Below are 22,288 nucleotides of genomic sequence, written 5' to 3' on the forward strand. Positions count from 1 at the left end.
ATCACCGAATTTCCTACTGCATCCTGGGTTGCCTCAGTCCATGAGGGTTCTTGCAAAATTTGTTATTGTTTTTTTGTCTTTGCGCTTTTGTTTTCAGCGGTATTCTACGATTGGACAAGCCGGTACCTATAGCATCAATGCCAGCATCATACTGTGGATGGAGAGGACATTCGACATCCGCTTTCACGTCCAAGAAAACAAACTTTTGATATGCTAGTGAACTTTTCAGACAAACACAAATATAAGCACTTCGTTTCGTTTGTTTATGTGTTAATTTGACATCAGGAAGCCGTCAGCCGTTGGAAATTTGTGCCCTACAAGATAATCCTCAGCAGAAACTTTCCATGATCAAACTTGCGTACAGAGCAGAAAAAGACGAAGGAACAAAGAACCGACAAAGACGAGCGCTTGTCTTTGTAGGTTCTTTGTCCCTTCGTCTTTACCTGGCCCCGCCACGGTGGTCTAGTGGTTATGGCGCTCGCCTGCTGACCTGAAGGTCGCGGGATTCGAATCCCGGCCGCGGCGACTGCATTTTCGATGGAGGTGAAAATGTTTGAGGCCCGCGTGCTTAGATGCAGGCGCACGTTAAAGAACCCCAAGTGGTCGAAATTTCCGGAGCCCTCCACTACGGCGTCTCTCGTAATCATATCGTGGTTTTGGGACGTTAAATCCCAGATATTATTATTATTATTCGTCTTTACCTGCGCTGTACTCAAGTTTAACATGGAATATCAACTAGTCCGTACCGATACCTTAATTCTCATCAGTCAGAGATAACAGAGGTAACTAATGATGATGATGGTAATCTCACCTTTGGCTCCTCTAAGGACAAACCCGAAGCCTTTTTTGCTCTTCTGCAATACCACTGTACGTGGTTCGCCGTACCTGCGAAAAGAACCGTGTTCACTTTAGATATTGCACAGGCGTGCAAGCCTGTGATTTACCTAAGGCAAAGTACTGAAGTAATCGGCTTATTAGTGGAGTTATCGTTTTTTGCTAGCAGTGAAAGAAGGCATGTCTGGCTGCTAGTAAAGTTCGGTTCTACATAGACAAGAAATGCGACGACAAAAGAATAAGGGAATACGGAATATAAAACGCAATCCAGGCAAATTTGCTAAGCGCAAAGGAAAAAAAAAAACGACCGAGAAACAAAAGTTATATGACGACAAGAACAGCGCAAGCATGTGTTTAGAAAAGCAGTTGACTATCTACAAGACCAGAGGGTTGACTTACGTAACTTCATAGCCTAGTATGACCAAAGACTATTACCATACAGATACACGTTTGTTTCGCTGGTTTTGGACAGAAACATGATTGCCCCGACAAACATTGTCAGATCTCCCGACAACACTTTTTCAGCTTAAGTTACATTTTTTTATCAGAAGAGACAAACTTTTATGTTTCAGTATACCTAGTATCTATATTTGTTGAGAGAATACAGAAAGTACTCCCGCTTTGAACAAAACGCAGATAGTACGGCTGTCTTACCGAGGTGAAGGAGAGGTGTGCCGCAGTTTTGTGAGGGGAAGTGGACTCCGCGATTACTTCGGCAGCGCGCTGTTCCTCCCGCTGTTCCTTTCGCACGGGCAGAGCGGAACCAGATAAAGCGGTGTTGTAGGTGCGACAGCTAGTAAAGCGTCGCCGATTGGTCGCTGACCTTGGGCTAATGTCGCCATCTAGCGGCGTGTTAAGGCGTTAACAAAAAATTACACCGCGGCCGCACTAGAGGATGAGACGCGACACGCGTTGCGTCTCCCCTCTAGCCTGGTTGTGATTACTCCAGGAGAAAGCGGTGTGACAGCCAGGCGAGCGTCGCAGAGCCATTTTACAGCTGAGCTGTTACGCTAGCTTCTAGGGCAGTGAATCTGAGCCATGGGTGCTTCGGGGACCCCTTGCAGCGAAATAAAGGGGGGGGGGGCGTCATACATAACCACAACATGGAGCGTGCCACACCACTTCGATCTCAACAGCTTGTCAATAAATTGTGCCGTCTGCAGCCACATTCAACCAGTTTCTCGCTATGTTTGCTCTTCAAATATGCAAGCCTGGAAAAAGCATGCTCGCGAGCTAGAAAACGGCAACAAAAGCTTTACAGCGATCTCTTGGAGAAGGGGAAGCGTAAGACAGCTCCGCCGCATTCCAGACGTGTTATACGGTGAAGCATACCAAAAATTATAAGGGGCCGCTGTCAATGCGAAGCGTTCCTTAGCGAACCCTTGGCACTTTGAACGTTCGTTCGTTCATCCGTTCGTTCGTTCGTTCGTTCCTTCCTTCCTTCCTTCCTTCCTTCCTTCCTTCCTTCCTTCATATCTATCTATCTATCTATCTATCTATCTATCTATCTATCTATCTATCTATCTATCTATCTATCTATCTATCTATCTATCTATCTATCTATCTATCTATCTATCTATCTATCTATCTATCTATCTATCTATCTATCTATCTATCTATCTATCTATCTATCTATCTATCTATCTATCTATCTATCTATCTATCTATCTATCTATCTATCTATCTATCTATCTATCTATCCGTCTACGTCTGGGTGCTCTCGCGATACCTCCTTAACTTGGTGTAGACCAAAATTTGCATGGGATGGTAAGAGGATCTGACGAATCTTGTCGCTTACGTCGTCAAACACTTTCCTCCAGACACGTGTGGCACATACCCGTTTACCACTGGCCGCGGTGTACGGGTATGCGCCACAGGTGATTGACAATTTATATCTACCCAGATTCGAGAGCATCAAGAAAAAAATTCGGCAGATCCCACGTACCTAGGAGTCGATGTGATGCGAAGCATGCGGTGGGAAGGTGACTGTGGCGTAATTTTTTTTTTTACTGAGCGAAACGTTACAAAATGACGCTAAAGATTCGTATCAATTTTATACGCACACATATATGTTGAAGAGCGCATATGTGTTATATAAAAAGTTGTTTACAGTTGGGTAACTCTGGCAATGGCAACGTGGGTATTATACCAACACCAGAAGCCGTAAGCTGATATATAATGCTTATACTTGTCCATTATGATAGAGAACGCACGCACGTTTCACGAACCCGTGTGCATGTGTGGAAGAAGTTCTTGACACTTCTTGAACAAGGTCATCATCCCCGTTATCAGTGAGCACCAGCAGCTGGTCATGACTTGTTATCGGATCAGGTCGTGATCGCGGTGACAAGGGGTCCATGTGTAGTGAAGTATGATGTATAGTACAGCTGTTGAAAATCGTGGATGCCTCGGTCATTTTGTCGACAAATTGTCTGTCGATAGAGCCGGCGACATGTTAGAATCTGAAGTCACCCTTTGCGTTGGTGAGGTATAGGCCGTCGAGGCTGGTAGGCCTGGATAGTGCTACGTAGACCAACATCAGGGGATGGCGCTTTTCGTATGCGTAGACTACCTGGGTGTATGTGGCCTACGTAGCCTACTCTACAAAGCGGCTTTCAATCAATCTGGCATCATCCTCGGTCAGCATGAGGCCATCGCCCAGCCTCGTAAGAAACGAAGAGGACACTGCGTCGTTCTGGCGGACTAAGTGCACTTTACGGTGCGATGATGTGAATATCATACGTAACTTTCGTTTATGTATTCCTCCGGAGTCGAGCAATGCTTGAATATAGCTTGCTGAATCATAGGAATACAAATGTAATGTTTATTAGATTGCTATAAAAGCGGAGCCAACACTGGAACCACAGACGTTAATCTGATATGACGCCTGTATAGTAGGAGTACATATGTAGTGTTTATTGCTTTCTTGTAAAATTAGATAGCCAGCATCACAAACACAATTGTCTTTGCACCGATATTACGCCTGCGTAGGCTGTTTTTCCAAACCAGTTTATAGACCTGGCGTGGCTCAGTGGTAGAAAACCTGATTGCCACGCAAAATACTTGGGTTCGATTCCTGCTGGAATCCTAATTTTCAATCTTTCCATTCGTCGGGTAAACGCTGCCGATGTCGGTTTTTCTTAACGCTCTCGCATTTAATGTCTGTTCTCGCCGTTCCTGGGTAGATATAAACTGTCAATCACCTGTGGCGCATACCCATGCACCGCGGCCCGTGGTAAGCGGGTATGTGCCACACGTGTCTGGAGGAAAGGGTTTGACGACGTACGCGACAGGATTTTCACTTTATTCATGTCATGAACCGACAGTCATATTCGTGAAATCATGTTACCCTCTCATGCCAATTTTGGTCTGCACCAAGTTAAGGAGGCGATCATGAGAGCCCCCAGACGTAGGCGGCTAGATAGATAGATAGATACGTAGATAGATACGTAGATAGAAACGCTCAATGTGCCAAAGGTTCGCTAAGAAATGCTTCGCATTTAAAACTGACATCGGCAGCGTTGGCCCGACGAATGCGAAGAATAAAGATTAGGATCCCAGCAGGAATCGAACCCAAAGCATTTCTGCATGGCACTCAGGTATTCTACCACAGAGCCACGCCAGGTCTAGAAACTGCTTTGGAAAAACACCCTATGCAGACGTAATGTCGGTGCAACGTCAATTGTGGTTGTGGTGCTGGCTGTCTAATTTTATAACAAAGCAATAAACAATATATATCTACTCCTAAGATACAGGTGTCACGTCAGTTAACATCTGTGGTTCCATTGTCGGCTCCGCTTTTAAAGCAGTCTAATAAACATTGCATTTGCATTCCTATGATTCATCAAGCTATATTCAAGCGTTACTCCACCCCGGAGGAATACGCTAACGAAAGTTACGTATGATATTCACATCATCGCACCGTAAAGAGCACTTCGTTTAATGAAGTATGTGCTCTAACGTGAGTGCTGAGGTTACTTCAGGCCATAAGTTACCCTTTAAACTCCAATGTTGTCGACGTGCCTGGTAAGCCCACGATGTGCACACAACTACTACACTTACGAAAACGCGTCGATCTACGTCGTAAGGCTTGGCTCAAAACGAAAAAAAATGCAGCGTAGAACTACTCGCTGACTGCTTCGCATGAAACCGATTCCCACAAGACGTAGGATCTGCCGATTTTTTTTTTTTTTTTGAGGATGGGTTCCGCGATGCCCCTGCGGTCCGCGGACCCCCCCATTTGAGAACCACTGTAAATCTAGGGGATCGCTGCATGCTTAGACCGAAAACAACAGCGGTTTCCGTCTCGCCATCGATCGCTGCGGCGGTTCGCCTGTCGCGGCTGCTGCCCGTTGTTATGCGGTAGTGTTCCGGTGATGAAATAAAAGCGTTCTGCAGTACAACATGTAAAGCCGACATGGAGAATTGCACGCATCAGGAAAATGCTGGTTTCGCGAACATCTGACACCAAGCATACGTTTCGCGATGCGCGCTTTAGGTGGCCGCTCGAGATTCTGAGGAACGCTGGAAAGAAGGTGACAATACCGATGCCACCCGAAAACAATGCTCTATCCGAAAACTGTTCTAAGGAAGGCCACACTTTACAACCAAACCGCGTGCTTACGCATCCCTTGGACAACTCCCAAAGGAGATGGCGCCCGTCAGCGCCGCTGTCATGCGCCTTTACACTATTACATCATGACTGTTGCTCGTTTATGAATGCTTGCAGTGCGCTGCTTCGGGATAGGGCGAACGCTTATTTACAGCAGTGTTATATTACAGCGGTTCAATACATGCAGCCAGCTGTGTTCAACAACACTATAACTCTTCTAGAAGAGGCATATCACGTCATGAGACAGAAATCATGACAATGTGTCTTTTTGCATGCTGTGACAGACACGATCTCGCGCGAGCCAACTGGTACTTACATTCTCCACCGCCGTGGCAGCGTCGCAGCCCCCGATGTGGACTGCATCTCTCGGCGACCTCTGACCCGTCCCTGAGACGACGTACTGCCCCTCATCTTGACCTCTTGCACGGCGGCACTGGGGAACATTCCCTGGCGTCCATCTCGCGTCCGGCCTTCCAACATGCCGGTGTCGCTCACCTCGGTGACTGAAATAAGAGGGAAACGTGTTACGTGACATCTTTGCAAAAAATGTATATGTGGACACGGCGCAGCTTGCACTAAATCGCGCAAGGCTCAGTCACAGCACAGCTGGCGGGCACCTAGCTGGTCCTGGATTACTGGGCTTTTTGAACTTGCTTTTCTGGACATAGGCGTATCTACCAGGGGGGGGGGGGGGGCAAGGGGGGCGCTAGCCCCCCCCACTTTCGACTGTGGTTATTGTCGGCTGCAGACTGGGAAACTAACAAGTCAGGCAAAGTTTTACTTGAACGCAGAAATAGCGTAATTTTGCAATAAAATTTGTCCTACAAATTTGCTGTGACGACTGTCCTCCGTGTGTCATGACCACGCACTGTAGGGTACCTGCGGTGCGGGCTGCCTATTTCACACTTGTGCGTCTTGCGCTCTAGCATTGCAGAGGAGGCTATCGCTCAGCAGGGGCTCTACAATATTACAGCAATATGTCATGATTTTATCTTGTTCTGCCTGGCCTGAATATTTAGGTATTCGGCGACGCAAATATGGGAGGGAACCAGTAAACGTTTTATAGCCCGATCAAACGCTTTCCATTTTCCATTTCCCCCCTTTCCGTCGGGCCTCTGTAGGCGCAGCGCTGCCCTTTCCGCCTAGCCTCGCTCCCTGGTCACGTTACCACGTAGACTAAAGCAGCTTCTCGGTAAAAAAGCGCAACAAATGTAGACAAGGCGAATTTCTAAAAAGCCACGCCGAGCGCTGACATCCAGTACATTTAATTGACACCAAGTTACCCAGTTTTAGGCATTCGGAAACGGCAGTCAGTGCCACTGCGCATGCCTGTAGTGGTTTTATCTTTCACTGTTCCATAATAATAATAATTGTTAGGGCTTAACGCCCCAAAGCCACGATATGATTATGAGAGATGCCGTAGTGGAGGGCTCCTGGAAATTTCGACCACCAGGAGTTCTTTAACGTGCACCTAAATCTCAAGTACACGGGCCTCTAGCATTTATCGAAAATGCGCTCGCCGCGGCAGGGATCCGATACCGCGACCTACGCTCTTTCACTGTTCCAGTAAATAGCTAATCGTCAAGGGCTCTAGCTGTTGTTTTTGTTTATGGTTTATGGGAATGTAAGCTGCGCTATAGTCGGCTATCCCAAAGTACACTTAAGAAGTTTTAACTGCCAATTTCCTCTCATACGCACATTCACATTGTACGAACCAACAACAGTGTAGAAAAATATAAACAAGAAAACGAAAAGACCGAAGAAAACAAAACAACACCAGAACAAGCGATAATACACACTTTCCTTAAAGTTTACGCGAAAGTTCAACAAATCAAAACTATGCGTGAAACGCACAAATATCATATTCCAGTGGTTCTTTCATCCTGTCATCCGACAGCACAATACACATAGAGTTCGTATAATGTACTCGTCAACTCATATTAGCTGTCTATGTGAGGCTAGTTGCGGATTGATTAACACTCGGACATATTTACCAGAAAAGCAAATGCTTTAAGAATATTGAAACTGATCAAGACTAAGCAACTAAACAAGAAAACCACCAGCCCTTTCGGAAAGGACCATCAAGATGTAAAAGAAGTGAGAAAAGGGCGCATTCAAAATTACACCATCTCCGCTAAGGGGACTCATGAGGCGACCGCTAACCGGAGGCACTTCCACGATCGCGTCAGTTGGCGTTCGTCGCCATTCAAAAATTACACCATTCATACGCTAAGGGGACCCATGAGGCGACGCGAAGCCGGCAGCACTTTCCACGATCGCAGTTCCAGTTGGCGTTCGTCGCGCATGCTAACGACCTCGGGCATGCTACCGACCTCGCGTCGTGGAACGCGAAGAGGAACGCTACGCAGTGTCGTGTCTTCCCTCGATCCTAGCCGTTAATTCTCACAGGGCGAGCGGGGAACGCGGTTGACTGGCGCGCGAGAGGGGGGGGTCGCAGGAGAGGAGAGAGAGGGGGAGGGGACGCGCATGCGATGGCGCTCAACGCGGCGCTGCGCAGGAGAGAATGAGACGCGCGAGAGGGGGGGAGCGTAGGAGAGGAGGGCGAGGAGGATGCGCATGCGCAGTAAGGGTCGTCACTCCACACACCACCACCACCGGATTGAACTCGGCCATACGATGCTTCGCACCTAATATAGAGTTCCGAAAGACCAGAATGCAACGAAGCACTTGCTTCCCAGGACAACAGGTACTACCAAAGAACTAGCCTACAGCGCCAGCGAAAGAAATTACATGATTAGTCGCTCCATACTTCGTCAACAAGCATGCTTGCGGAAAAAGCACATTGAGAGAAGTCTGGTGTTAGTCACGCGAACACGCACAAAAAAAAAAACGAACAGTACTCCAGCAAGCACATCATTTTGGCTTGAAATGAAATATTAAAGGAGTCGTGAAACGTTTTCCGAAAATTTTCAACTACGCGTGTATTCGGAGTCCCTGGCCGTCCATTCAATACTATACCTCGACTTGTGGAATCTTCCGGGTTCATTTAATAACTATAAAATCACAGTTACAATTTCCCAGCTCACGTTCCCCTCAGCTGTGCAGCTGACGTCACTTTAAGTCAGCCAATGAAAAGTCTCTGTCGTCGACAAAACATGGCGACGCAGCGATGTTCACTGAGCCATAGTTGGCCGAGATTCGTAGCATCATACCGCTTCGATTGTGACAACGGTAGCTTGTGAAAGCGAACGTTGTTTCCACTTTGATAAGTTGTACGGCACTGTCTGACAACGCACACGGTTGGCATAGCGAGGACTAAGCCACCCAAAACACGCCATAAAACACAACCTAACGCAACCAGAAAGAAAAAACTGGGACGCTGCACCGTGCGAGCGAAGGCAATAATACATACATGACGCAGCCCGGATGTACTTGAAAGCGGAAGCAAGCAGATCAAGTGCTGTACTTGCACAGTATACAACTCAGAGCGCAAATGTTGCCGCGTTATTTGTTTCTTGTCTAGGTTCCTATAAATCTATTATTTTAGAGCAAAAGGAAGCTAACTCTGTGTTTATAACTTCCCTTAGCGTGACGTCACACGTATGGTGGCCGGTAGTGCCGCATAGTCGTTTAGGAGCGCAAGAAAACTGGATTTCAAACTGGCATCATTAATTAAAGACTAAATATAGCGCCGAAACATTTCGGAATCGGCATGTCTAATCCTTTTGTTAAAGCAGGGAAAATTACAACCGGCCAGCTTTATTTTCTTTTCACGACCCCTTTAAATCTTTGACCGTCATTGGGCCTTATAGTAATGAATCTATGGTCGCAAAAATAACGTTCATAGAGCTTTCAAAAAAAGCTATCGCTCTGGACTGACTTTAAAGGGGCCCTGCAACACCTTTCTTAGTTATATTGGAATAGTCTCATTATTGACGTATGACTCTTCACGAGTCATATGCCGCAAAAATTTTTCGAATCCGTCTAGTCTAAATGGTGTTACCATTATAGAGTTCACGTTCCGCAGCTTTCTCCCTCAACTCAACGTAGCAAGCTCGCGGAAAGCTGCGCGCGGCGTGAAGGGAGGGAGGGAGGGCGGAGGTGCGAGGAGGCGACGTCAGCGCCGGCGACATTTTTTTCTCTCTGGCGTCTCGGCGCAACCACGTGGTCTGTGGTGCCACTTCCGGTCGGCTCGCGCGGTCGTCGTCGAGCGGCGGAGACCGTCGCACAGTGTATCGCGCGTGCTTGAAAACTGCGAGTCGGTTTGGTAATGTTGGGTGTGCACCTCGAACTGCCGTAGTGTTTTCATCGCTCTGCCAACCATGGATGCAAACTAGCGTGCGCGTTTGGAACGAATGACAGCTGAGATGGGTTTCGACCCACACTCCGATACACCGCCTCGTCGCACTGCTCGCGCTTGAATCGTATTCAACACAGCAAAGCTGCGTGCACCCTTCTCCCAGTGGCGGTACTTCGATGCTGTTTGCTCTTCGAATGCGGGCGCACAGCGAGTGCGGGCTGACAACAAAGAACTAAAGACTAGAAGAAAGGATCGTGGGGCATCGGGCCGGCGCGGACCCATCCCCCGGCTGTCTGCAGCTACCGTGAAAATGCGAGTCTGCTTGGTTGCTGTATCGCGGTTTCTCGGGAATCTGAGACTACGGGGAGGATACGCCGAGGTACGGCTCGATGACATACTGAACAGACAGCGAACGGCGGAGCCGATCGCACTGTGTATCGCGCGTGCTTGAAAACTGCGCGTCGGTTTGGTAATGTTAGGTGTGCACCTCGAACGCCGTAGTGTTTTCATCGCTTTGCCAACCATGGAAGCAAACCTGCGCGCTCGTTTGGAACGAATGACAGCTGAGATCGGTTTCGGCCCATACTCCGATACACCGCCTCGTAAGACGGCACTGGCAGACGACCCCGAAGCGCCGCCATTACCGGACGCCAGCACTGTTATCGGAGACATGCTGCACGGCTGCCTCGGTCGGTCGTGAGAACGTGCCGACGATGCAGTTCCCAGCTGACGAGGCAACACTCGAACGGCTGCCACTCTCAACGGCAACCGGCGATGGTCAAAAGCACAGAAATATTCACGTTTTCGGCACTGCGCATAGCGAAGAAAACGGAACCACGCAACTACGAGCACACGAGCTGTCGGTGAGACCGGAAGTGCTAATATTAATGTTTGTTCGGTGTTTTTAACGTGATAACAGAATATAAACATACATATTATCTACTTATTGAACTCAAAATTAACAACGAAAGTAATAATGAGGGTGTTATCGTGATTATAACATCAGCCAATGGTGGAACTGCCGACAATCGCGTCATATTTTGCGGACTAATACATCATTTGTCGAGAGAAGAGGGAGCGATTTTCAGCTGACTTTGAGAATTTATTGTAAATTCCAGGCCGTGCGCATCGCTATAATATTTGGCTCGCGTGTTCTAGGGAGCCTCGACTACCGATCGGCAGCGCTTTTTGAGCATGCTCGAAAAGTGTTGCAGGGCCCCTTTAAGGGCCCCCAAACCACCTCCGGTATTTTCTTTAACATTTCAGGCGCATAAAGTTCAGAATGCCGTGACAACAATGTCACACGCGGCAGCACTACGAGCCGGGGAGAGCCACAAAATAGAAAAACAACCCCGTCCTCCGCTCGGGCCCTTTCCGTTTCTCCAGCGTTGGCTGTGACGTCAGCACCCGCATCTCGTCCTGTCAGCACCAACTAAAACATGTTTGTCTGTAGCCGACATACGCGCGCTCCCTGCTCTTTCTAGCAGAGGAGCACTCTGCGTGAAGGGGAGACGAACCGACGGACGGAGCGTAGCGATGGAAAGCGACGGAGCGTAGCGAGGGAAACGAGCGAGGGCGGCGTTTCGATCATCAAACGCGTGTACCTCCGCTATTACGGCACCATTTTGCGAAAATTCCCATGGCTACGTGTTCGTTGTAGGCTCGTGCACAACTTCAACACCGCAATCAAATTTTGACCTCTGGGTGGTTTAGGGGCCTTCTAACGTTTCCTTCAGTGTCCTTTCCAATAACATTAGTGAGAGTGAGGATCCGTGTCACCCACCTTGGACAATGTCACCGCAGTTGAGGGAGAGGTGACCCTGGAGTGGACTCTGGTACTCGGTGACGCAGACGCACGTTGTTCCGACCGTGATCACTTCGGGCGTGTCCGAACTGTCCGTGCTCGAGTCACAGCTGTGCGCGCTGTTGCTCGTACAGACACCCGATGATTCGCTTGTGGCACTCTTGTCTGCGAGTGACAGCGCGACCAACGACCGCGAGACTGTCAGCGCGGGTAGTGAGAGTGCGTAACTGCGAGAACTAAGTGGCTTTGCCAGCCTCTTGTCTGAGATTTAGAAAACGAACCAACAACCTGATATTACGTATATACTCCACCCGTCGCAGCACAGGAAATCAATGTATATTTATTTGTATGATTGTTGCAAAAGACCGTATCTGTAACTGTAAACAATATTCGTAGCGAATGGCTCAAGGATCTAGAGCTAATACTCAGGGGCTACAGAAAAAAATATTCTCACCAAGTCTTAAAAACGAATGTCACTGGTAATGATCTGTATGTTAAATGAAGTTGGTAAGTTGCAGGCAAGTATACTGTGATAACAATAAATACTGCTCGGCTACTACTTTGATGTTAAGTCAAGGAAATCTTATACACGTACTCCATTAAGGGTTTCAGTCGAAGCTATCTCCGTCAACGCTACCTCCTTATCGTTGAGCACTGTGCTTCAGCTGTCCAGGTGCAGCTTTTGTAAACATATGATAGCAGATTGATTTATCAGTGGTCTGATTGGTTGATACATTGAGTGAATTTAACGCCTGAAAGCACCACGGATGCTACCAGAAAGGTTACGATTGAGGGTTTTGAACTAAAAGTGACCATATAGATTTAATAATGTTCACTGAATGCTCGGCGCATGGGAGTTCATCATATACGCTCGCATTAGAATTCAGCTGCCGTGACCAAAACTCAAACTCACAGCCGAGTCGTACTAAACCAGCGGCGGTGTTGTACAAGAAGCATTAATAAAGCTTTGTCTTGGGCACATCGTGTCTCGCCCCTGGAGTGTTCCGACTTAAGAAATTTCAATGGCATATGATTCCAATGCACTTCCTTGGGAGCTTTACAATAAGGCTAATAGCGGAGGGCACTCACTACCGGAGAAAGCTACAGTTTGAAATTAAAGTATAGCTTCGCTTAGTATCACAGCGGCTTGTCCATGAACTGGGCTAGATCAAGTGATACACCATATATTTGAAGAGCAGTTGCGAAAGTGGGCGCTCATCACTAAATTTCTGTCCACCTGTAAGGTATTGTACCGCGCGCAGCAATCAAAACAGCATATATCGTGAAGCTTGCACTCACACTACATGCCTGCATACAGTCCCATGCACATTGTTGGTCATTTGACATGCAGAAAAAAATCTTTTTATATATTTGCCTGGCCAACATCCCAGAACGGGCAGAATGTGAGCCTCGTAGTTGTTCCCTCGTTCGTGCAGACAGTCAGAGATCACACACCATTTCACAGAAAACAGCACAAACACACACGAATTCTCAAAAAAGGTAAAAATAATTTTATAAGCAACTTAAAAACTCCTGAATGTGGAAGTATAAACGTCGTTCTGCAACTTTCAAAAGTTTATCAGGCATGGTTGTTTCTGCCACCGTAAAGATGCTTTTTGGAGGTTGCCTAGAAGCAAAAAAAAAAAGAGAACTGCATCCTAGACGAAGGTGCCCTTTACAGATACACATACATGTAACTACCATTTCTAAACCATCGTGACTTTTCGCTTAATGGTAAAAGCTCGTTAGAAGGCATACGTAAGGCTAATCATTTCAAACGAACAAACATTGCTAGCATGTAAAATATTAGCAACGTAAAGCATGCTTGCTTTACATTTAATGCGAGACACCACCTCCTCACTTTTATGCATCTACCAGGTTAGTTTCCGATGCTTATAGGCTGTAATTTTCATCCTACGACGGCATATCACATATGACAACCTCAACAACCTAGCGAATCATTGGCACTCCTACAATAGCTCACATGGCCTGTGAAATGTGCCAGTATTCTGAACGAGCACTTGTTGCAATAGAACACAGGGCACATCATACGCAGACATCCAAGCTGTAAACATTAGGTCTGCCTGATTTTCGGTTCCTGCAACCTCAACCTAAATTTGAGCTCTTAGCCGCACATATTAAACGCTTATGTCATTTGCCCACTGTCACAAAAGACAATATGAGAGATAAAGTTCAAGCCAGTTAAAACCGTGAGATGCCAGTTTGGTATTGTCATAAAGACTGCTTCACCAATGAAGTTCGTCTTGTTCCCAGAACAGCAGCTAGCATTCTTTCTGTGACTTGGTGCAACGTTTTATGAACATCCCTCCACACCACACATATTGGCAAAGTGATGTGATTAGACAACCAAAGTCCACTAATCGCGAAGAGTGCTTGCTGATGAAAAGGTTCTCGTTTGCCTACATAATTTCCCTAAACAACAAAAAAAAGGAACAGAGAATTGCACTCACTGAACTAACAGCAACTACCATACGCTAGCCATTGACTGTTTTTCCTAAAGTAAATGGTGAGGCCAAAGCTAAACCGATTTTCCTGAGTTAATGCACCTCTGAACAGATTGTGTTCGACTAGGCCCTGGCACATTCAGTGTACTTGATACAATATAAGTTTTCTATCAAGCGGTTATACACGTAGGACAAGGAGGGCAAGTGATTCGCGTGAACTTTATGGTTAAGCTTCTCAACACAAAAATCTATCAGTGGAGAGATTACCCACAGTTATCAACAGTACCCTAACATTAGAATCTCTCAGCCTAGCACCAGTGTTTGCGGAAGTGATCCTGTCATCACCAGGAGTCATTCTGCCGAAACATTAGCTCCAGCCTGAAGCATTTCTTGCTCGGCCAGTGTTCATCACATGGAACAACTCGTTACTCCTCTATGATGGAGTGAATAGCCCACCTAGTTGTAGGAGCGAAACTATTATCCTATCAAGGGTCCCTAGATTGTGCACTCTCTGGAACACTGATGCGAGACAGAAAATTCTATAGGTGCTGTCACCCGCGGTTATCAACAATACACGAACAAAATGTCTTAGCTTCGAATCCACGTTTACAGTAGTGAACTATCTTCGTCAGTATCACTTTGTAATAGTGCAGCAAAGAAGTCGGACATTCAGTGAAGGAGAAATCTGGCAACACACAGCGTTCTTCGCTGCGCTCTTACAAAGCGAAAATAACATACCAACAAGCTCACATCGCTTCCCTTACTGACTTCATCAGGAACCAGAATGAAGACAAGTTATTTAGTAAAAACGTTGGCTCGAAGCATACGCGCCTCTTTTTCAGCGTCACTGTTCCCCTGCAAGTACTTACACCTTACGCAGGTACTCCTGTACGCAGTTACTCCTGTATCACTTACACCCATATGAAATTAATAGCGTCCTCTTACATAAGAATAAGACCCTCAAACCATGAATTCCTGGCTCGCACTCTCCTTATTGACATGGATAACGCGACACACAAGAGGCGATCAGTGGAGGGACCCACCGGTGGCCGAAGAGGCCGCCGTGCCCGAGCTGCCCTCGGAGTCGTTCGCGTGCGAAGACGAGGCCATGGATGAGGCCTCGGACGCAGTAGACGCGGCCGATGAGAACGGGGGCAGCGACCGATTGGACGGGCACGGCGACGGCGGCTTGGCGCCCAGCACCACAAGCTCCAGCCTCGGGTCGCTGTGCGTGCGACTCAGGGCGGCGCTGCTGGCTCTCCGGCGAGGGTTGTACGTCGGCGGTTCGCGGTACGGCACTGCACGCGCCACACACACCACAGCTCGCCGTCAGGTGGCGCTTGCATCTTCGCTCCTGCTGCCGTCACTGGCACTACTTCTACCACGTAAACTACACGACAGTGACTCAAAAATATCCGCTTTCCCAGGTAGAGCTTCTTTCATGCCAACTTCCTTAAATTTGAGTAATCCGCTTTCAGCACGGACGTCCAATATCCCGGCCCAACTCGGCCACCAGTTTACAGTCAAAGTATGAAATGATCACGTCACTTGCAAACTCAATGTTGTCATCCGCCGTGGACCGTCAGTGTTGAAAGCGGATTCTCAATGTTGTGATCCGCCAGCTCCTCCTTGGTGGTCAACACTTCGTTTCTTCCATAAAATTCAATGTCACTCGGGATCTTGTCGACAATCTTTCTTCGTACAACGTCCAACGTATTTGGTACGTAGCATCAAATACCAGTTTGTTTTATTCGAAAGACAAGTCTATAGACTTCGATTTCTTATTCTAATTGGGATAGCGACCATTTATTTCATTTTCCTCCGTAATTGCAGTTGAAGTGACTTACAGTCATGCCTTCCCAGTCACGGCAGGTGACGCAAGTGACCCTGGGTGTAAAGCGAGGACCGTGCGACAAACAAAAGATGCAAGACCGTAGGAGTGCGGATAATTTTTGACTCGCCGACATACAAGTGAAGCTCTGGGTTAGTACGCGGCACAACTTAGATCAGCGCACACTTGATTAGTTCATTTCACCAAGAACTGAACTGTCTGAATATGGCATGTGTTAAGAGCAGTTTGGTAAGCTTGGCAGTGGTACCGCCTGTTTCGGCTCTTGTATCTGCGCTTTACAAATTTCGTTTACGTCTGTCCTGTCTCGCTCGTATGCCCTCTTGTATCTTCTCGTTCTCCCGTACATGTTGCATTTGATGAAAAACAAAACCACTGACTGACATTACTTTTCTTGTTCAGTGCATTTTCCTTGGCTGCCGTCGTGCAGTCAGTACAGAACGCGCACACTTGCTCCAGTGGTGAATCTGCCCTAAGCCTGCTGCTGATTCTAGTGCTGGCATCGGCAGGGATGAAAAAAAACTGTGAAACACCTTAAGTATCAACTGTTTTCACATAAGTCCTGCTTGCAAATCTATTCCACCTCTATTTCCGGCAAGGCATTGCCTTGTTTCGCGTGTACCCGGCAATAACTATGGTTCTGCACCAGTTGTACTACCATAATAACATCACGTTGTGTAAGTGAAAAAAAAAAACAGTCATGAACATGAAGTATTATGGATGGTAAGCTTTTTTGTTTCAAAAAGGGCGGTTGAGTTCTATTTTCCCGCGGAGGTTAGCCAGTATCACCATTTAAAGCTATGAATGAAAATCCACAATACTTCTGCGGCCTTACGCTTTAATATTGACACTTCATATAAGGTATCTGATAGTTTTGGTGACATAAAAATTTAGCGATTATTACCGCCGTTGCAGAACGTGTGAGATACTGAGTCAAATCCACACCGATGACACCAACTGGTGCGCATGGTGATGGCGATGTAATGCAATTGATAAAAGAAGACTTTTTCGGGATTCGTTTAAGACAGGCACCATTTCAAATCACATGTACATGGCGTACCAGTAGGCTAAGCAGCCGTGTAGCATTACATAAACATTTCAATAAATTGGAATCTTCAGGCTATTTGCAATTCACTGATGGAACACCTATAAAAATAAAACCTCTGAACAGCACAAACAAAGCTCATCGACATTATTCCACAGCTTTGTGTGCATTTGGTTGAGAAGGAATGAAAATTTTGCAGTGTCGTCGTAACAGATGTTTGAGTGGTATCGACCTTGACTTTTCTTTCAACGACGCTCCTAACGTATGTTTTATGTAACCAAGTAGACGAAAGCAGGCGAATGTACCAGCAACAAAGGAAAATAAAGTGATAATGAGGTAAGCATATTTCTGGATGCTACACTACATGCGTTTGTATGGGTACATGCATCATGAGAGCAATATATGACAAGAACATGCTATGTGTCATGCATGATTTCACACTTGTGCAATAATGTGCCCGTTGCCACTCAGTGCAGGGCACTTTGAGTTGCCCTTCTAAGCAAGTGCACGCCAATAACACTTCATGTAAGCAGTCACTAGGTCAGGAATATCAAATCTCTGTTTCAGAAACAAGCATATATAAACTCTAGACTAATGCGAAAGTAATGCAATTGTTTTTAACAACCTTGAATACATTTGCAAACCTCAATCCTCAGTCGAATCATGTGGCGTGCGTAATTAAGCTTCATGCATTTCAACATTATGCAAACACTGTTTATTTAGCACTGAAATCAACCCACGTTTGAGGACTAGGCAATCCAGCAAGGGGCTATATAATTCAACCTCTTTTGCTAAGCGAAAGAAAAAAAAGTATGCTGGGCTGCTTGGACATACCGATGTCCTAGGGTTATTGATCATGAATGTCATAGACTACAATTCTGCCTGTGAGCCACCATTTTATGAAGGAGTCCCTCAAATATAGCTGGCCACATATGTCTACAAGGCAAGGGATTAGACACAAATATGCATTACTGAGAAATATGCGCTCAAGGCATCGAATTCAAAGTTTCACTCAGCATTAGTTCTTGTGACTTAAATAGACATGTCTTACATTAGACGTCCTGTAAATTAAGGAGAAACATTCAGATTTATTACCAAACTTGATCAAAATGTACTTGTGGCTAGGTGGCTGATCAATATGGTGGAAGGGAGCGCACACCTGGAGAAAAGACGAACATGAAAATGAAAAGACAACGCAAGCGCTAAGTTGTCCTGTTGTTCGTCGGGTTCGTCTCTTCTCCCGGTGTGTGCTGCCATACGCCGCATTACCAAACAACCATCAATACATTACTTCAGCACTGCAGCATATCTCCTACGTATCACAGATTTCACTCATAATTTATGTAACCCCGCACATCTCAGCCAAATTTCAGTGTTCCCTTTCTCTTTTTCTTTCTTTTTTTCTCAAGTCCAGTTTCGAAAACAATGGTAACTTACATTTGCAGTGACTGCCTGTATAACGGTTTTAGTATCATTGTTGTCGGCTGGTGACACTTGCAATTGATTTTCACGTGTCACCAGCCAAAGAAAGTGTGTCGATCTATTGATATGTGCATGTGACTATGGTAAAAGTACGCACCAACGTCCTCGGGCTTGTGATTCTTGATGACGTCGGCGAGGGCGAGATTGCCCGCGATGACGGCGACCTGGTAAGGGTTCTGGTTGGCGTAGTTGAGGGCGGCCGGGTCGGCCCCCCGGAACAGCAGCACCCTTGCGCAGCTCTCCCGGTCGTTGACGGCGCACACGTGCAGCGGTGTGTTGCCGCTCGCGTTGCGCGCGTTCATGTCCGCCCCGTAGAACAGAAGCTGCTCCAGGTGCTGGACCAGGCCGTGCTTGCACGCCTGGTGCACCTCTTGCCAGCCCTGGCACGAACGAAAATAAAACATTGCAATGGTGTCCATGGCATACTCATTCTCTGTTGACAGATGGATTCCCTAGTCATAAACTCAACGAGCACAAAGCAACAGCAAACCTATCTACGTTTGCACCATGCACTTCCAGCATTCCGGACTTTCTTAGTTATTTAAAAAACACCCGCAATGAAACAGGCCATCGTAGGTGCACCTCTCTGCGACTGAAACACACCGCTGCTGAAGCATGAGCTCTGTCTAATAGCGAGTGCTATGTATGTTTTGATAGGCCATTACGAACAAAGACATGAAATGATGCTACGAAATTTCTGTCGTACCATTACATGCTACTGCCTAATGGCCGCCAGCGTACATACGGTGCCTACATGCTACTGCCTAATGTCCGTCCTGCCATTAGACAGGAGCATGTAGGCACTGTATGCATGCTGGCAACATTTTCTGTATTTAAATTAAGAGCTTTCTTTTTCTCCCTCGTTGATGTGCCACCATTGTCATTGTTTTAATTAACTACATTATTGCTTCTTTATATCTATTTGTTGCTACGAAAGGCAAATAAAATATTCTGATGAGTCATTTTTTATCTTTGCTTCTCCACAGAAACCCCTTCCTATAACTGCACAGAACAACCGTTCGCTTAAAATCTGCTTTTGAAGCAGTCGGCAAGAAAACCAAGTCCTAGTACAGGCGTCATGGCATAAAATCACACCATCTCCGCTAAAGGGACCATGGCGCGATGCGAAGCAGCGTTTCGGCATGTCGAGCCTGCGTTTAAGAGGGAAGGGGAGTGGAGAGGGGAGGAGAGAGAGAAGGGGAGAGGGGAGGGGAAGTGAGAGGGGAAAGCGGGAGAGGGAGAAAGTGAGGGGGGGGATGGGGAGGGGGAAAGTGGGAGAGGGGTAGGTGAGATGGGAAGGGGAGAGGGGGAAATGGGAGAGGAGGTGTGTGGAGAGGGTTCGCGCATGCGCGGTACGGGTGGTCACGCCGCACACCACCACCGGATTGAACTCCGCCATAAGATGCTTCGCATCTAATAACAATAATTGTTGGGGTTTAACGTCCCAAAACCACGATATGATATGAGGGACACCGCGCACCTAAATCTAAGCACACGGGCCTCATGCATTTTCATCTCCATCGAAAACGCGGCCGCCACGGCCCGGATTCAATCCCGCGACCTTCGGGTCAGCAGTCGAGCACCATAACCACTAGACCACCGTGGCGGGTAGGCGCCATGACGTCAAGACAAAGCAAGAGCAGTACGTAAGTACCTGCGGATCGGCGACCCCCAGCGTAGCGTGGTCGTGCAGCAGCGTCTCGGCGAGCTGCGGGTCGGCGTTCCACAGCACCGTGTAGTAGAGCGGCGTCAATCCTCGGGCGTCCTTGTAGTTGGGCGATGCGCCCAGGTCCAGGAGAGTCTTGAGTGCCTCCAGGTTGTTCTTCTCGACGGCGCGATGCAGGGCCGTCCTGCCGTCCTTAGTGCGGTAGTCCAGGAGCGCCCCGCCATTCACCAGCGCGATGATCACCTTGCTAGGGCTCTTCAGGCCCGCAGCCAGCGTCAGCGGGGTCTCTGCTTGTCGTGATTTGAATTTAGGGAAATAAGAGAAAGCGTAGATGAAGTTTCAGCTACCAATGCTTGATCATGCATGGTTAAGTTGGTTCGAGACCTTCTCCTGGTTAACCGTGCATCTACACGAAAAATTCAGAGCCCTTCCACCATTTCCAAGATGGTGGAAGACTATTGTGGGTCTGGTATTGTAAATATTGATATTGTGAATTTATATGTAATGCTTGTTGACTATATTGAGCGAATACGGAGACATATACTCCAAGATATCGGTGTTTCTCTTGCGCATGAATCGATAGTGAAGACAGAAACCAGTGACGCTGTGACTGTGGTGTGTCTAGTAAAGTGAATACTGTTATCATCAACTTATATATTATCATTATTGATTATATTGTGCGAATAAAAAGGCGTACACTCAAAGATCATGGTGTTTCTCTTGCGCATGACGAATGTTATCTCATCAGCAGCGGTCTCAAAATGGAATCCTGTATTACATAAAAAGTCACGTTGTTTCGAAAGCAGAAAAATTTTATGACGTTCGTTTATTATGCAAAGTGGCCTTGCCTTTGATACAAAATTGTTTACGTCACTCTGCAATGTCGGCGGAATCATGCACCTTTATATTTTTTTTACGCCACTGTCCATTTTCCTGGCGTAAAAACACTGGATTTGTCGAGTTAGTCGGCTTGCCAAAAATTGTTGTTCTACGCGTCTTTTCTAAGAGGGCGCGATTCGCTAGGATCTAACTATATACAGCTTGGCTTTAATATTTGTCGTTTTTACTAGCACAGCAAACTACGACGATATCGCCTTTCATTACAGGCCTTCTTGAGGAAGGAGAGTGACAAAGCAAAAAATGAAAGGCAGGATGATGTTGACCAGAAGAAAAAGTACGGTTTGCCGCCCGGCTCTGGAAAAAGAACGTAGCGGGAGGTTGCATTGTGAAAGAGTAGAGAAAGAGAGAGGAACAGCGAGCATAGACACACCGGCACACTCGGTCACTGTCACCGCAGGCTATCACAGCACAAAACTGTCTGCGCACTTCGTGGAACGCTAACTCAGACTGCAGTCACTTGTGCGGATCTGCTGTTTCTAATTGAATGCTATGAAGGTGTCTTCATCGCGAGCCACGCCCTCGGCTGCGATGACTTATCGTGTCAGTATTTCGACATTAGTTTGCTCTGATAAACGTGACTGATCAACGTGAGCTTCTTAAATTGAGCACGATCATCCCCGTACGGGGACAGTTACAGAAAACGCATCGAAGGGTGGCCTGGCTACAACAATCATCACACGAGATGAGTATGGTCGGCCATTGTAATGTGAAAAAGAAAGTACTTGTTAAAAGCCACTTCTAAACATACGTCTGACAAATGAAGCTGACGTCGCGTCAGCAGAATCCAGTTACGATGCGGGCATGGTCGGTCATTGTAATGTGAAAAAGAAAATATCTCTTGAAAGCAACTTTACGCATATGACTGACAAATCAAGGTAGCATCGCGTCAGCAGAATCCAACTGAGATGGGAAGGCATCCCAATCGCTGGTTAATGTACAGGAATATGTAGCGCGAAGCGTGGACAGGAATAAAATGTACCTTTGCAGCCATTGCCTAGGCTTAACGCAAAGTTAAGAACGTATTGTGAATTCCAAGAGTACCGCACTGACAGGTCCATTTACCATGAGGCAGCAATATGGCTCATCAGGTGCTACAATTCTGATTAAGCATCTTGTTACAATGTGTAAAATGTGGAAAATAATATCGGTAGTTAGCAGGACAGTTACGGCTGTCTGTGTAAATCTGGAAGTCACGTTTACACTCTGAACAGTGCTCCCGCGACCCGACAGGGTCCCCGCTGTTGGAGCAGCACTCAACAGTGCCATCGGGTATGCGTACGTCTATTCGAAAGCATTGATTTGCCTGTTCTCATCTGTATTCGAGACAGCTGCCGCCATATCGGATATGCGTAGATCTAAGTGAAGCCCTT

General features: G+C 46.9%; 1 protein-coding gene across 5 annotated transcripts in view; it reads right to left on the reverse strand.

Annotated features, from left to right (window-relative positions):
- The window catches only part of LOC119402115 (SH3 and multiple ankyrin repeat domains protein 3), a 209,979-nt gene that overhangs the window by 10,871 nt on the left and 176,820 nt on the right, over window positions 1–22,288 (reverse strand). For 3 of the 5 annotated variants that reach the window (XM_037669228.2, XM_037669229.1, XM_037669227.2), the window contains 6 exons: window positions 20,007–20,308; window positions 18,450–18,732; window positions 15,020–15,274; window positions 11,491–11,676; window positions 5,763–5,949; window positions 812–885 (listed from right to left, as the gene is read on the reverse strand). In XM_037669228.2, coding sequence (XP_037525156.1) covers window positions 812–885; window positions 5,763–5,949; window positions 11,491–11,676; window positions 15,020–15,274; window positions 18,450–18,732; window positions 20,007–20,308 — 1,287 coding nt within the window. The remainder of the gene's footprint in view (window positions 1–811; window positions 886–5,762; window positions 5,950–11,490; window positions 11,677–15,019; window positions 15,275–18,449; window positions 18,733–20,006; window positions 20,309–22,288) is intronic. The other 2 variants (XM_049418502.1, XM_049418503.1) reach the window with 2 other exon arrangements.

Source organism: Rhipicephalus sanguineus, chromosome 8, assembly GCF_013339695.2.
Source record: "Rhipicephalus sanguineus isolate Rsan-2018 chromosome 8, BIME_Rsan_1.4, whole genome shotgun sequence".
NCBI classification, from domain to species: domain Eukaryota; kingdom Metazoa; phylum Arthropoda; class Arachnida; order Ixodida; family Ixodidae; genus Rhipicephalus; species Rhipicephalus sanguineus.